Below are 17,465 nucleotides of genomic sequence, written 5' to 3' on the forward strand. Positions count from 1 at the left end.
GTGAACTGTTTCAGCTAGAAGCTGGGTTATATATAATATACCTATCTGAGGAGTAAGACATTTCTTCTATTGTGAAGAAACATATGTGTGTTGATAATGAAGGGGTACTATACAAAACGTACAAGGGAAATGTCAAAGGTATAATGTTAATGGATTAGCTCCCCTTTCCTTCTCTCCCCCCCTCCTTTCTCACCCCCTTCCCGCCTCCATTTATTCTAGCAATAGAACCCAGGGCCTTGTACTCCCTAACCAGCACTCTGCTGCTTAGTTAAAGCCTTGGTATTTAAAAATTTGGCCTTTCTAAGAAGCTTTGTACTGGCCCATAGAACATTCTGGTCCTCTTTTCTGATAGGGCCCCTGACCTAGTTAATAATCCAACAGTATTACATTTGTCTATTTTTCTTACTTGGTTAGACAGGAAAGGAAGATAACAGCCACTGTTGTCAGGCCTTCATATTGTGAGAGCTGCTTAAATTTAACATCTTCTATATCATCATGTGATGGCAATGAACACTTTAACATTTATGTGCATGTGTATTTTCTTGTAACACGATTCGTTTTGTATCTATCAGCATGAAGTTTCCCTCCATCACCCAGATTTACATCACCACCAAGGCTAGTCTCCTTAACGTGGCCTGAAGCTCTGTAAGACACTACTTATTCCCTACTTCATCTTCCAATAACTCATACGTACTCTGGCTTTGTAATCAATTTCACTTTATTGCGTTCTACTTCTTCTGATAACTGTGTCTCAAGCACAAGGGACGCAGTTGCACTGAATACATTTGACTCCATGATGCAAGTGGCCTGAAAGAGCGATACGTGTTCATTTTTACAGATTACTTCATAAAAGGAGCATCTGTGGGAAAGAGAATAAACGGATCCTGACACAGACACATTAATCAGTTCATGTACTCGCACAGTGTCCATTGTGAAAAATCCCAGGATAAGATGATACTTTCGTTGCAGTGTTGCACAACAGATTTGTGTCATCTACCCACACACATTTTCAATATAGAAAAATTTCCCAGAGAACTCTTTTTCTCCCAATTCTCAATTGTCTCTGGTCAAGTGCTCAAAAGGATCACACGGCGTGCATGGTTTTTGCTATTGGCCAGTTTTTTTAGCCCTGTAGAGACTCTGTGGGCTCACTTTCTCCTCCAGGTTCCTCAAGGGCTGAAAATTCTGTTTCAATAAGTGGTTTCAGAAATTTCTCAACCTTGGTTAATCTTTGCTTGAGTTTCTGCTGCATCGATTCATACTCAGCCAAGATTCGGGCAAATCGTGTTTGCAGGAGGTCCACTGACCCCTCCATTCGAGTGACCTTCTCTTCCAGGTCTTTAGGGTCACTGCCCAAATTCGCAATGTTTATATCCAGTAGACCGTCTTTCATTAAGATCTGCCTCCCCTTCTCCTCCAACATAGTTTTGGCATCTGGGTACTCTGTAAGGGCTTCCATGAGGTCATCCTTTGAGAGGCAGAACAGGTCCGAGTAGCCAATGCTCTTAATATTGGCTGTTCTTCGGTTGCCAGCCTTGCTGCCTTTGATGTTAAGAATGCTGATCTCGCCAAAGTAACTGCCGTCACTCAACACCACAAACTGCGTGATTCCGTCGTCTGCCACCACAGCAAGTTTGCCTTCCTTGATGATGTACATCTCCCGCCCAATGTCCCCTTTCTTGCATATGTAGTCTCCAGGACTGTACACCTGGGGTTGTAGTTTCAACACCAACTCCACCAACAGACCAGCCTCACAGTCAGCAAAGATACGAACCTTTTTTAACGTGTCTAGGTGAACATTGATGGCAATCTCTGCCCTGAGTTTGTCAGGGAGGTATCTCAGGACTTCTCTCTCGTCGACTGTCTTTTTGTTGGTCCACAGGTAGTCAAACCATTTAATAACCCTCTTTTCCATGTCTTTGCTCACATTCCGAAAATTCATGTACTGTTTGATAGCATCAACTCTTGATTGAAATTCTGCCCGGGCTGCATTCATATTGGAAATCATGGAGCCTATGTTACCGACAATGGTGGCAAAAATTAAAACCCCAATTAAGAAGTCTACCACCACAAAGACGTACTCGGAATCCAGCACGGGGGGTGGGGTTTCTCCAATGGTCGTCAAAGTCAAGGTAGACCAATAAAGGCTGTAGACGTATTTTCTAGCCAAACGGCCAAATTCAGGATCATTAACATCAGGGTAGACCCATGTGTCATTCCCAAATCCAATAGCTTTTGAGATGGAGTAGTACACACACGCGTTCCAGTGGATGATGATGACAATGTACATCACAAGGTTTGAGATCCTAAAGATGTTCGGGTAGTTGGTCCTTGTCTCTGTCCTCTGGAAGAACTCAAACATCCGAGAGATTCTTAACAGCCGGTTCAACCTGATTTCTGGATAGTTCCACCCAAACTTGAAATACAGCAGGTCGGTCGGTATCACTGACAGAACGTCAAGTTTAAACTGCAGGTTTGCTTTGTACTTCTCTATGAGTTTCAGTTTGTCTTTCACTAGCAACCCTTGTTCCAGGTAACCTAAAACAGAAGAGAGGCAAGCCACACTGTCTCCGTTTATTCTGCTACTGTGATCGTTTCCTACAGCAGCTCTTACTCAGCTTTGTCCGGGCCAAAAGAAAAATACTTTTCAATAAATATGTCTACAGTGATCTAACAACCCATAAGACCAAGTCTACATGAGGTTATAGAAGAGTCTACTGTAGGAGAAACAGGAAAAAAATCATACTTTTTAGTGTAAAAGTGCTGGGAGCCAGCCTGGTCTGGAATGGTTTGGACTGGGACACAGCACTGAATGTAGAGGTAGTTTTAAAGACTGGTGGTCTCTGGCCTTCTAGATCTCTCACCATACTGAATGCTTCCTGATAGCTTCTTTAAAAGCCCCGAAACTTTCTTGCTCACTCTGATTAAGATCTCTTGGGCAATTGACACCTGTTGCCTATCAACTGGGAATTAAGGGATTTTTTTAAAAAATGCTATCATTTCTTTCTCTGTCCAGGCAGCCAGAAGCCTCTCTGGTGAGGCTGCTTAACTCTTTGTGAATGAAAGGGGAAGGAAAGGAGAAGAATTAAAATGCTTTATACTGGCAAATAGACACAGACACATATACATTCACACACCCACATTCTGGTCAGGCCTAGCCATCTGACTCAATCAATTCCACAAGTATTCACACATGGTTACATACATACGCATATACCTACACACATACAGACAGACAAAATATACATTTGGACAGATGGATGGATGGATGGATGGATGGATGGATGGATGGATGGATGGATGGATGGCACAGAGCCCCCCAAGATAAACTATCCAACCAACAACTTTATTTCTTTTCTCTGGCCTTTTTATACATCCTTAGACAAAAAGTTCTTTAGAAAGTTACCTCAGAGATGAAATATTACATAAAATGGGAGTTACAGAAGGATGTTGATATTAAGTTCAAAGCAATGTTTCATCCTAGTATGCTCATTATAAGTTCAAAGCAACAGTTTTTACATGGCCTTGGATTATCATAGAGCACACTTGTGGCTTTATTCTTAGACCTAAATGTTTTTCTTGAACACAAATTTGTCCCAAACCTATTTCCCTTTTAGTGTGATCATGAAGGCTTGTTGTATTTCTTATTATGCACACTTTACTTACTATTATGATTGGGCACATTCTGTTCTTGATTCTAACTTCATTACATCTTTCTAGCAAAGCAACTGAGACCATCTCTTAAAACTTTCTTCCTAAAATTATTTTAATCAATCCAGAAATTCTATACAATCGGTAATTCATCTAAACAGCATTAATTCATGGAAGTTCACCTTTATGATGATCTGCTCAATAGGGTGGGCTAATGCCCAGGGATTGTTATTTTAATTTAATAATGACAGGAAAGGGATATCAGCTGCAGGAAGCAATCCTGAGATTGCAGGAAGCAATCTCTTGGGGCCTTGACATTGAGCTCACCCATCACAGACCATGCAAAAAGAGTGGTGGGCCACCTCCAAGAGGGCCACCAGCTAGTCTTAGCCTATCCTAGATGGCTCCTGACATAAAAAAAATACAGATAGGTAAATATAGATAAATCGAATGAGTGATTGATCAATATATGATTTTACACACCCGGGAAAACCCTTTCTTTGATGAATGCACTCATATTCGGCAGTAATATTATATGTTAAGTTGCATATTTGGTTCCTGTTTTCAATTTATGGCCTACCATTGTTAAAATTTTTATGATTTCCCAAGAAAACAAAGTGCTAGCTGTATCTTTGTTCTAATACTCAGCCTTGACTTCAGCTCTTGATGCAGAACTCCAGAGTGCTCGGAATTCCTTAGATGATAAGGGCGTCTTTGTTCTATGGAGGCAGCTCTGGTTAGGCTCCTAGGTTGGCTGGTCACAAAATACACTATGTTCAGAAGCTTGGGATTTTTCAGCTCCATCCCCTCTTCTACCAGGAGAGGAAGAGGGGCAGGGAAGAAACAACATTTTTTTATCTCTGCCCTATGATAAAGCCTTTCACAAACTTCATCAACTTTGGTGATCCGAGAGCAGGCAAGTGAGGCAGCAAACACAGAGTGTTAGAAGGATGCCATGACCCAGTTTTGTGAAGACAAAAGCTCTCAAGGCTTTCCACACTCTTCCTCTCTGCCGCTGCATCTCGCTGTTCATCCACACCATTCATCATATCCTTTATTTTATTAATAGAATAAACTACTGTGTGGGTTTTTGGGGGTTTAGTATGCCTTGCTAGCAAATACTTGATCCTGAGGAGGGATTGTGGGAACCGTAATGTATAGCTATTTGAGTAGAAACACAAGTTGGGGGCTGGAGAGACGGCTCAGCAGTTAAGAGCACTGACTGCTCTTCCAGAGGTCCTGAGTTCAAATCCCAACAACCACATGGTGGCTTACAACCATCTGTAATGAGATCTGATGCCCTCTTCTGGTGTGTCTGAGGACAGCTACAGTATACTCATATATAATAAATAAATAAATCTTTAAAAAAAAGAAAAAGAAAGAAAGAAACACAAGTTGGGTCATGTGCCTGACATCTGAAGTTAGGGAGAGCCTTGTGAGCCCCAGCCCTTAACCAGAACTGATTAAATTGTAGGTGGTGTTATAGATGCTTCGTAACTCCTTGGCAGAATCCCAGCCCTACTCTTAGCAGTGCGGGTGCCTGCCCTGCATCTTCCTGCTTTGCATAGTTATGCTTTTCGCCTTGAGTGTGAGATATAAATAGTTCTTCAGATAACATTCTCACTTCTTAATCTTACCCTCCAGGCTGTCTCTAATCCCCTTAGAATCTTCTTTTCTGTGCTGTTACTGGTGGGCCTTGTATATCGAATCCAGAGTTTCAGCAGTACAAAGAGAGTTCATTTCTCTTCCCACCTCGACTCCCAAAGCTGTAAGAAAGCTCTGGCAACCTAGCACTGCCCTGACACTTAGAGAGCATCCCTTTGTGATTATGAGAGGCGTCAGTGCTGTGTGTAATGGTTACATTTACGGTGGGGAGCAGTGTAGAAACAGTGAGCTTACACCTTCGTGCTAAGCACACTTCCACTAGAGAGCTATCGGATGGTACTCCCTACCGTCTGGTACACCACCATGAACTACCCAGTTTAGTTTCCTATAACATCTCTTTTAAGCCTCTTCTGTAAAACAATGACATGCTTCTTTGTGCCCTTTTAAGTATCTCCATGTCTGGCAGCAATTGCCCCCTACACACAAATATTGACTAAATATTTCTATTCTCTCTATTCTTCCGCCTGGCATAGACCCAGTCAATAGGGCAAAGAAGGAAAACCACCAATCCACAATAACAAGGTTACCTAGGAGACTGGAGAGATAGCTCAGAGGATAAGAGCACTGGCTACCCTTCCAGAGGACATGAGTTCAGTTCTCAGTACCCACTTGGCAGTTCACAATGGTTTGTAACTCCAGGTCTGGGGGATCTGAAACCCTCTTTTGGCCTTCTTAGGCACTTGGTGCACACAGTTCACAAACATTTGTGCAGGCAAAACACCCATACACATAAAATAAAAATAAAGGTTAACAAAAAAAAAATTAAAGTGTCCTAGTAACATCTTCCTGGGTCAGCAGAAATGACTTAGGCCAACGAGTAGGACAATGTTACTCATGTTTGCAACTGAGGTTGTGAGTTTATCCCGAAGAACAGGAGGGTTTGGAAATGTCATTATGTGGTAGAGATAAAAGCAAGAAATTTCAGAAGGCCATAAATATCATACTTACCTGTCCTTGTCCGTACAAACATATCAGCAAGATAGACTACATCTGATACGTAATCAAAAATGAGCCAATATTCTAGGTAATCAGACTGGAGTTCATCAAAACATGCTCTATAAAAGAAAGAAATGTATAAATAAAATGATACAGAGACTAATTGGAATCAAGGGCCCCTTTGTATAATTTTTTCGTGGTGCTACATACAACATGCTAAGGCTAGAAGGGTCTGCAAAACACATTTAGTCAATCACAGTTCCCCAAATCCCTCTTTGAGTGGTTAGGATTCATTTGCTCACACTTCTGAGTTATATCTTTTCCATCAATACTAGTTACATGTGTATAGATATAAGATAAGCATTAACCAGGCATGGTAGAACATTCCTTTAATCCCAATTCTGGGGAGGCAGAGCAGGAAGATCTGTGAGGTCAAAGCCAACCTAGTATAAATGGAGAGTTTCTGGGACCGCCAGGGCTACACAGAGAAACCCTGTCTTGCAAAACAACAACAACAACAAAGAATAAATAGTCTCAGCTGGGAGGATCCTTCCATTGGTTAAGTGCTTGCTAGGCAAGCATGATGCTCTGAATTCAATCCTCAGGACCATGTTAACAACAGCATCAACAACAGAACAGCCATGGCATCATATGTTTCTCCTAGCTCTGGAGAAACAGAGAGGAGCAGCCTTCCCACCCGACCACACCCCTCCGATTTGGCTGTCCAGCCAGCCTAGATATACTGGCTAGTTCCAGGTCAGTGAGAGATTCTATCTCAAGTGCAAGGTAGATAACATCCCAGGGACACACAAGGCTGACCTCTGGTCTCCACACACATTTACATACATGTGTATTCATACATACACAAACACACCACACACACACACACACACACACACACACACACACACACAAATGGCTTACAACTAAAGTCAAATCTCATCCGGGAAGCCCACTCATCCCAAAGTTTGCATTCCTTATCTATACCCACTATACCCAAAAAGTTTCAAGGAAAATGTTCCTACTCTGGAACAATTAAGATGCTCAAGACACTATATCCTTCATTGCTTTTCACTATGGACAATACTTTTTCTGGGGCAAGAATTATAGTTCCTCCCAATGCCCAGGGGGCATGATTGAACCACCGGAAGTTTGAAAAATGCCTCTACTTTCATACCCATCCCATCCCAAGACCGTGTGTCCAAGCACAGCAGGAATAAAAGACCTTCTAACCTCAGGAAAACACACTGGGAAGGATCCAGCCACCCTTTCCAACCTGATGTACAGAAAAGTGGTGTGCTCTGAAGAGCCCTAGGTCAAAGCACGTTGGCAGTAAACTCTTAAGTGTTTTGAAATCCACATAAAATGTATATTCAAACCTGGCAATAATCATCGTCCAGTTGTACATCACAGGTAAAGTGATACAAAACAGCCAGTTGTAGTACATGTTTCCTGAAGGGTCAATAACAACCACCTCTTTTTTCTCCCTAGCAACAGTTAGAAACAAAAAGGAAAATTATCAAAGAACAAAAATATTTGTATTTACCATCTCAAATATGGCCAAACCACCACCCATGGTTATTCTAGTAGAATTCAGATCCCCTTGACTTAGGAAGATTAGCTCCATAATTATATTCACCATAAAAGCCTGGTTAGTTAGTGAGGGGTGAGTAGATAGTTAAATAACCAGTCTTACAATGACAAATAGTTAAGCCCTATTTTTACTATGATGATGCAGTCAGTTCTATTCCCCAACTACGGAGTGCAAATGACAGAAATTACAGGAAGCTATCGATTTCCCAACAGACCTTTGTAAGGGTAAAGGCAATAGGACGGTGGTTTTTTCCATCACTTCCCTTCTCCTATCTAGAAGCAAAATGAGCTGAACTATGCTATTGAGGGAGGGGAACTGTGACTCAGTATCTCATCCATAAAAAAAGACAGTGCAGCACCAATAATGCAGAACTCGCTCAAATGTTTGTGGGAATGACCTTTGAGAGGCACACCAGGCATAAAGTATAAAGGAATAAAACAAAGATCAAAGAGACATTTGAAATGTTCCAATACCAAGCCTATATTTTTAAGAAATTTTCTCCTTATAAAAGCTTTAACAACTTTCTGAACAGGCGCAAATAGCTGAATTACTGGTTGATGGGTTATTTTGTATAAATAAATTCAGAGAACAAGTTCTTTTTGATCTAAAAGAATTCTCCTTAAAAGCTGGACAAAAGCTTTGCAAAAGCTTTGCCCTCCCTTCATGAAATTCTAGACTTCAATTGTCTACTTGACCAGGAGTTCCTCAGAGGCCAGCATTTGGGGTGCACTTGTGCCATTGCCAAAAGCACCGTGGCTTTGGGGTACTTTTCAAAATGTTTTGAATGAAGTTATCAAGTTTTAATTTTGTCCTCTGTAAAAAATCTCTACAGTCTGAAGAGATCCTCTGTTGTGGTTTGCCCAGAAGTTTTCTGTATTTTGATGCTAATTCCACTGCCCCAAGGACAGCTGCCTAGTCATGTACTCAGAACTCAGGTAACTTCACCAGAACCACCATTGAATTTGTAAAGTACAGGTGAGGGGCAGGTACAGGATAGAAGGAGGCCTGTCATTGGAGGAGAAGGAAGGATGGGCGGGAGAGAAGTTTGAAGGAAGAGGAGGAGACTAGAACAGAAAGAAGAGACAGGACAGAGGAGAGGGTGAGAAGCCATGGCAGGTGATGTTAAGATTCTGCTCTGTGTATTTACAGGTTGTTATTAATGTTCCTAAGGGATGGATGGTACCGGGCTTTGTATGTTTAAGTGGGCAATTATATCTTATCAATTGGATCTAAGATTATTGTGTTGTGTGTTCTCCCCCCCACCCCCACCCCCCCCCGGAGTTGGGGACCGAACCCAGGGCCTTGAGCTTGCAAGGCAAGCGCTCTACCACTGAGCTAAATCCCCAACCCCTTGTGTGTTCTTTTATGTGAGGGTTTGAGTGCGGCTGGGATGTGTTTCCACCAAGATATCTAGCAGATATCTTGGGACACCGCGGTGGGGACCTGGGGGGGGAGGGGGGGACTTTACTTTTTTATTTTTTATATTTTTACAACAACAATCCTCAGTGCCCAGTGATCCTTAACTTGAATATTCATGGGAAGTGATCTTCATTAATGCCTGTGAGAGAGAATTAACTAACATGGCAACATTCTTTAATTGGAAAATTCATACTTGCTAATTTTAGGAAACCTAGAAAAAAGTTTGATAGCAATTTATACAAAATGTTTGTTCTTAAATATTTAAGGACTTTATCTGAGGCTATCTCTCTGCTATAAAGCTCTCTCCATGCTTTGGGAAATCTTGCCTACCTCTACGATGCATTACAATCTCATATTTGTTTTCAAGGCCAGTAAAAAATACTCACTCTTCTTTCTTCTCTTTGGGTTTCTCCTCCTTTTTCTTCTCTTTTTCCTTTTCCTTCTTTTTTTTCTTCTCTGGGTCCTTTTTACTTTCCTTTTTCTCATCAGCCTTGCTGGAAAAGTTGAGTCTGTATAGTTACCATTTGCAAACAACACACAGAGGCACAAGCACAACGTGGCATTAATGCAAAGTCTGGCTTACCTCTTCTTTTCCTTTTTCTTTTTCTTCTTCTCCTTTGGGTCTCTAAAGAAAAACAGATTCTGTCACATAGTCACATCACTTCAAACGCAGATTCTCTCTACTTTCCTCTCCGTTGAGCAAGGATTCTCAGACTTGCATTTGAAGCCCTGCCTCAGTGCTCAGAAACCCAAAGGACAGACAAAAGCAAAGAGCTACCCAGACAAACAAGCAAAACATGCCCCAGGGAATAGAAAACAAAGGTGGAAAAGGGCAGAGTAAGAAAAACATGTAAAGAAATTCACTAGCAGGCTGGCGAGATGGCTCAGTGTTTGGGAGCACTGACTGTTCTTCCAGAGGTCCTGAGTTCAATTCCCAGCAACCACATGGTGGCTCACAACCATCTGCAGTGGGATCTGATGACCTCTTCCAATGTGTCTGAGAACAGTGATGGTGTACTCAAATAAAATAAATAAAATCTAAAGAAATTCACTAACTTAATAAACAACAGCCTGGAATGAGTATACTTTCAGAATTCTAATATATAAAAATAATGATTTTTTAAATTTAAGTTTATGGTACAATTCTCATATATTGTTAAATTAAAACATCAAGAATCTCATGAAAATGTCATGAATTCTCTTTCAAGGAAATAAGATTGGCTTTGTTTTTGTTGTTAGTGTTGTTGTTTTATGAGTCATTCATAAAAGTTTTCATGACCATTTCATGAAAAGTTCGTGAAAATTTCATGGTCAGTCATTCTGCTCATGAGGTTGGACAGTAATCTCGAATATAATCAAGTAGTATATCTGAGGTGCAGCATGAATCACAGAGGGAGAGGAAGCTGCTGAGACGGTGGGTAGCACGCTGTCCCACCCATATTGCTCACCACTGTTTTACCAGCCCCAACTTATGACCTAGCTACAGCCATATATGGAGTTTTAGCTGCTGGAACACAGATCATGGATGAGCTGGGTTGGGAATTCCAAACTGTCTATGTCTATGAAACCATCTAAAGGTGGCCTTGAAACAGAGTGGTTAAGTTAACTCCCCAATGACAAAGCATGCGGTCAACTCACATTCTATAGGAAAAGATATGGCTAGCTTAAGAATATATGAAGATTTGTGCATTCGTGTCCATTAGGGCAATCCTAAAGGCCTTAGGTAGTTGGTGAAGGACCTAGTTGGAAAAAAGATTGAATGTTCAGGCAAAATAGTTCTAGAGAAAAGGCAGACTAACAGATCCATGAGCACAACATTTGAAAATCTGTGTATCCCATGTCAGAGAACAACCAAGTAGACTGCAGGATTCAGCTGGCTGATAAACCAGCCCCCATTGGGATAGCCCCAGTGCTGGTACAATGTGAATATTAATGCAGCCTCTGCGACAACAAAAGTAAAGGCCATGTTTGGGTGCAACGCATGATTTCTTACCATGGATGCTGTTGGACAGCCAGCCTTCCAGTTACAGAACATTTGGGCCATGTACATAGATGTTACTGCAGTATTTAGGTAAATCACTTGATGGCAAATTAACTTCACTGGATCTTTGCCCAGAAAGTACATCAAACATTTTGATACTGATTTATATTGTGGTATATGTTTTTTTGTCACAAATCTGACCAGTCTTATTGTTAAGGGATTTCTAATGTCTGAGCCACTTATAAAGAGCACAGTGCACCATCACTTTGAGTCTACTTTCTAGCAAAAGGAATTGTGGCATTGGATATGCTCTTAGTTAGGATTACTACTGCTATGACAAAACACCATGACCAAAAGCAAGATAGGGAAGAAAGGGTTTCATTCAGCTTACACTTCCACATTGCTTGTCATCACCCAAGGAAGTCAGGGCAGGAAACTGGAGGCCGGCTCTGATGCACAGGCCATAGAGGCATGTTTACTGGCTTGCTTGTCATGGCTGTCTCAGCCCGCTCCCTGTAGAACCCAGGACCACCAGCCCAGTAATGGCACCACTCACAATGGACTGGGCCCTCTCTCATCAACCACTAATTAAGAAAATACTCTACAGGCTTGCCTACAGGCCAAGTTGATGGAGGCATGTGTTTTTTTTTTTGTTTTTTGTTTTTTTTTTCAATTGAAGCTCCCTTATTTCTAGTGACTGTAGCTTGTGTCAAGTTGACATAAAAGTAGCCAATCCAGATACTGAGTTTGAAAGCCGATAGTCCTATCATATGTTGCTCCACTCAGAAATTTCTGACATGTAACAGGCGTGGAGTGAGCTTCAGAAGGCACTGAAATGCTGACAGCGAGTACAGGTTCCTTGAAGATGAATGACTATGATTCGGGACACTGTATACATGAGAAAGGATGGTCATTAGGTGGTGCTCTATGCCTAGACATGATTAGAATGCGCAGGTCTAGGAACCAAGGTATTTAATTAGGGACACTTTACATAGAGAAAGTACATTTCTCACCCTACACTTCTCAGCCCTGCACATCTAGGTTTCGTGGTTCTAGAGAATCTCATTTCATGAAAGAGGGTCTGCCAAAGGGCACACTTACTGGCCTATTAAACATTAATCTATGGGTATCCTCTGGCCACTTTGGACTCCTCATTCCAAGAATAGAATCAGCAAAGGAACCTCACCAGACTGTAAAGTTTTATGATCCTGATCATCAAAGATAGGTAGCACCTTCTGTTAACACAATGAAAAAGTGGAAAACTATCTGACAGGCACATGATCCATTACGGTAGTGGCTTGCAACATGAGGGTCATAGCCCCTTTGTGGGGGTCAAAGGACCCTTTCACAGGGGTCGCATATCCGACCTCCTGCACATCAGAAACTTACAATTCATAACAACAGCAAAATTACAGTTATGAGGTAGCAATGAAAATAACTTTATGGTCGGTGATCACCACATGAGTATTAAGCACGTATTAAATGCAGTGTTAGGAAGGTTGAGAACCACGACATTATGGTATCCTTTCCCCGGCCTGTCTTTGATAATGAGTGGACACGTCTAGTAACCATGCCAAGGGAAAACATGACACCCAGATAAATGTCTGCATTTTCCTAGGCCAGAAGGAGTTCTTTGCAGTGGTGAGGGGGCTGTAGGATGAGTAAAAGCAGATAAGGAATTGCTGTGTAAACCTCAAAAGCATGTAAAGTTGTCAGAAACCTTTCTATATTCCATTGACCATCGTACTCTTACAAGTTACCCTGGGACAAAAGAATATCCCGGGGGGAGCAACCCCATCATTTCCTATCTAAAAGAGTAGATCTGAGCAGGACACAGGAGGGCTGCAAGGTTTCAGTTACACACAGCTTTCAGGCACCTACTCTCCACATGCCAAGACCTGGTCACAGTCACTCACTTTCTCCTATCCTTTGTAAAAAAGGCCTATACAATGAAAATCAGCACATTTTTTAAAAGATATATTTATTATATGCGTACACACCTGAAGACCTCATCAATCTTATTACAGATGGTTGTGAGCCACCATGTGCTTTCTGGGATTTGAACTCAGGACCTCTGGTCAAGCAGAGATGCCCTTAATCACTGAGCCATCTCTCCAGCCCCCCAAATCAGCACTTTTACATTTATCTCCCAGCTTGCTAGGGCAGATCTTATTGAATGTCTGCGTGTGACTGCAAAGGCCCAGCTCCGTTACCTGAGGACAGCAGCAGCTTGAAAACACATGCGTGCCCCCAAACTCCCATGAGATCAAACCTATCCACTGACATTCAGCATCTCCCTCTGCCCAGTTCTACCACCCGTAACTCCCTTCCAGGTATCGCTCAGAAGGGCACATGCAATGAATCTGCACACAAACCTCTACGTCAGAGGCTGCCTCCTGGAGAATGTGGCCCAAGGTCTACTGTGTAGGAATTTATGACTTTTGTTGTACTTAGGAAGGACAGTGGCATATGTAACATAGACTTTAAAAAAAAACACATCTCTAAGTCAATGAATAAAATATATACATTACTTTGAATAGGGGCAGGTGCACTTTCAAGATATAAATTACCAAAATAATAGAATGTCGCCTCTGCTAAATCATTCCACGTGCTAAGTATTAGCTATATTTCCAATTTACATACTGCTAGGTGGGTTTTTTTTTTTTTCACTTGCTTTTGTTTTCTCCTGTAGGTGTACTTACTGGTCTTTGTTGCTGCTGTTGTTAACATTGAAAAGAGCCATGGTGCCTGGCAAGTAATGTTCCCTGGGAAAGGAAAAACACAGAAGATCACAATGGCCACCATCTTCAACTGGCAGTTTTCCATTCACTATGTAACATTGCCCAGATGACTGTTTTAAAAATACAGTGCTCTGTGAAGCACGGCTTGCCAGAAAGCGGTGCATTGAACCAAAGCAGTTAGTAAAGGCTTATTGGTCAAGGTTCGTACCAAACAATTAGCATTATCCTTGGCCTTGAGTGAACCAAGATAGATGCCATTGACCTCAGAGAGTCAGGGAAGACGGGAAGATGGGAAAGAAGAGTTTTAAAAATATAGAATGCAAAGGTAGAGTTAGTCAACATGAAGAAACAAAAAGAGGGGGAAAGCTAAAAAAAAATGAAAATACATTGCATAGGATTGGAAACCCTGATCCCCAGCATACCACACTCCTTCAGTGCCCTCCAGGCTCCATATTTAAACGTGACTGCTTTCTCTACCCTTGTAGGTATTAAGCTTCCCTCTCCTAATCCCATACTATATCTCCTGGTAGTGGGCTCCACTGGATATAGCAGTTTAGAGGATGATAGCCCACCCTGTCATATGTAGTTATTTCAGAGCCCTGAAGGATGCATTCAGGAGAAGCAAAGGATCATGGGAGTGTGGGGCACCAAACACATCTAAGACTTTCTAAGAGGCCCCGATGAAAAGACAAATAGAACTTTATTCTGTGTCCTTGTCTAGGAACAGACAAGTCGAGGCCAGTCAGAGACTAGAGCCAGTGCCTTGAAAGAGTCAAGGTTGTGGTTTCTGAGGAACCCATGTCCCCCTGGGCTGTGGTTATCAGCCGTAAGGCAGCTCTGTCTGAGGTATCCTGTGTTCTCCTTTAGCCTTATATACAAAACAGGCTAATGTTGTATATTTGTCCTCTAGGGATTGGTGAAGCATGAAATACCTCATTAGCATGAATATCACCCCAGCCTGATAACTGCCGGAGAAATGCCAACACATGCCCTTTGTGGGTGTTTACCACACTCGAGTACCGGATGTCGGTGCCATCTTTAGCTGCTCCCTACAGTTATCAGCCGTAAGGCAGCTCTGTCTTAGGTATCCTCTGTACTCCTTGCCAACACTGTCTGATTTAGCTCTCCACTGACCTTGACTCTTTTCCTCCTACAAATGATACATATAATGCTGTACTTCTTAATAAGTGTGCTTGGCATAGTCATGGGCTATTGCAAGGCATTCTGATCCGAGTTACTGCTTTTGTCTTCTTGGCTTTCATCTTTATTTCCTATCTCCAGTCATTGTGCTCAACGTCTTGCTGCTTGAGAGTCTTATTCCTTCAGGCTCAGGTCAAGAGAGTTATTGGGGTACAAAGTTTCCGAGAAACAAACATTAGCATCAGGGAGCATGATGGGATATAGTTATGACTGGGAACTCCATGGTTGTGTATAGTTAGACACTTGCAGTTTTCCAAGAAAGAGCAAAGGTAAGGAACAGAAAATAGCAAGGTACTTGTGAAATCTTGCATGGTATTTCGACGGCAAGAACCTTTGTCAAGTCCACTCTCTAGAAGGAATAGAAAGTTTTTCATTCATGTTTAAAAGACACACTCTGGATGCCCCTACTGACCTCTGGGATGGTCCTCGCCTTCTGTATGAGTTGCTTCTAAAGAGAGAGTCCTCATTCTCTGATTCTTCAGACAGAGAGCCATTGTCATCGTCAGAAAATGAGCTGCCATCCAGGGAAAGCAGAGGTGAGTAGGATTCATGTTTTAACCAGCTCTGAGGAGTACCATTCTCCTCAAGGTGAGCAGTCACCCTATCACTTTCCATCCCTTCTCAGACTAATCCACAGCACATGTTGAGATTGAGGTAGGAGTATAGTGTTCTATAGAGTGTGTGCCCAGTGAAGATTCAGATACACTTTCTAAGACTCGCCATCACTATTGTTTGATGGCCAATTGGTAGAGGTCAGTGTTTGTCCAATAGAAATTCAGCATCAAATTTTGAGTCATTTTATACGTTGTGAATGAACAGTCACTTCCTGTTATTTCCCTCCATTAAAAGAAAATTCTATCACACACACACACACACACACAAACACACACACTTATGAGTATTTAAAATTACAGTATTACAATATATTAGTAGATTTCACATTCTATATACTTTTTCACACTTATGTATAGCAATGTCATCTACTTTGACTTTGTATTTCCATGGGGAAACATGATACTTATAAGTAAAGAAGTATTTGTCAAGCTGCTTAATAGATGTTTCCAAAAGCTACAACCTATAATATCATGGGATGAACAAGTTATACTGTTCAAAGTATAAATAAATTCACTAAATCAAATAGGTTATACACTTTAAAATTACAAATGATATAATTGAAAACAAACCTAGATAAGTTACCAGAAAATCGGGCTCGTGTTAAAAGTGCGTGAGAAAGTGCACAGACTCACCTGCACGCCCCATTTTCCATGCGCCGAATTTCCTTTTCGATAGCTGGTACAACCACGTTGGGGATATTTACGAAGGAGTGCCACGTATTGATAATATTTGTCTTCATGGTTAGTTTAATATCTGAGAAGACATAACTCCTATTAATAAGAAGAATTTCTATGCTTACATATATGATCACACTTCACACTACAGTGGCTATGCTGAGACACCATGAGCCTAGATAGATGCAGGCAGTTGTGTTTTATAAAAAGAGAGGAAAGCCAGGGTTATATTTGGTGGGGGCGCAGGATGGTGTGGGTGAAGGGGGTGCCTCTGCGGGCCATTCCTTCCCCCTGAGGTACCAGTCACAAGACGACTGTATAGTATAGAATTCGGGGCATGGGGAGGGGAGTTGAGGGAGAGGGAGAGGGAGAGGAGAGAGGAGAGAAGAGAGAGAGAGAGAGAGAGTCAGCCATGAGCATGTGGAGAGAGAGGGGGGAGGGAAATGAGGAGAGACAAGGTAAGGAGCAGAAGCAAGAGGAGCAAGCAAGAGAGCAAGGGAGTGAGAAGGGGGCAAGCAGCGATTCAGGCATGCCTGGCTGTTGCCAGGTAACAGTGGGCGGAGCCTAGACTGATGCCAACACAGCCCATCTCTTAAATCCAATCCAAGGACTCCTCACCCTTAACAGTGTTAATCATGTCCTCCTATCTCTGCTACAGCAATGTACACACATTTAATTAATTCTCTCCTATGCTAAATCACTGTGCACTCTATCCTCAAAGCTACACTGTAACCTTTGTAGAGACAGTGGCAGAGTGCTTGGTACATAACAGACATGTGAGAAACAGTTAGTCAACGAACAAATCTTGTTTTGTTTTCTGTGGTGGGGACATGGTATTGCTGGGGGGGTTGTTTGTTTGCTTTGGGTTTTTGGTTTGTTTGTTTGTTTGTTTGTTTTGATGTTGAGAGTGAATTTGCAATGATTTTTAAAATCATTGTTTTGGTGTTAAATATGGCGGACAGCCCACAGCATACAGCCCTCTCTCCCTG

General features: G+C 41.9%; 1 protein-coding gene across 1 annotated transcript; it reads right to left on the reverse strand.

Moving 5' to 3' along the window:
- Nucleotides 1-709: 709 nt before the first annotated feature.
- Nucleotides 710-16,553, reverse strand: Cnga1 (cyclic nucleotide gated channel subunit alpha 1). Its single transcript, XM_032916533.1, has 8 exons — nucleotides 16,435-16,553; nucleotides 15,600-15,701; nucleotides 13,949-14,011; nucleotides 9,849-9,890; nucleotides 9,652-9,759; nucleotides 7,632-7,739; nucleotides 6,265-6,371; nucleotides 710-2,538 (listed from the first exon to the last, which is right to left on the reverse strand). The coding sequence occupies exons 1-8, from the start codon at nucleotides 16,539-16,541 to the stop codon at nucleotides 1,124-1,126; spliced, it is 2,052 nt and encodes a 683-aa protein (XP_032772424.1). The 5' UTR covers nucleotides 16,542-16,553; the 3' UTR covers nucleotides 710-1,123.
- Between the last annotated feature and the right edge of the window lie 912 nt (nucleotides 16,554-17,465).

This window comes from Rattus rattus, chromosome 11 (assembly GCF_011064425.1).
Source record: "Rattus rattus isolate New Zealand chromosome 11, Rrattus_CSIRO_v1, whole genome shotgun sequence".
Lineage (NCBI taxonomy): Eukaryota > Metazoa > Chordata > Mammalia > Rodentia > Muridae > Rattus > Rattus rattus.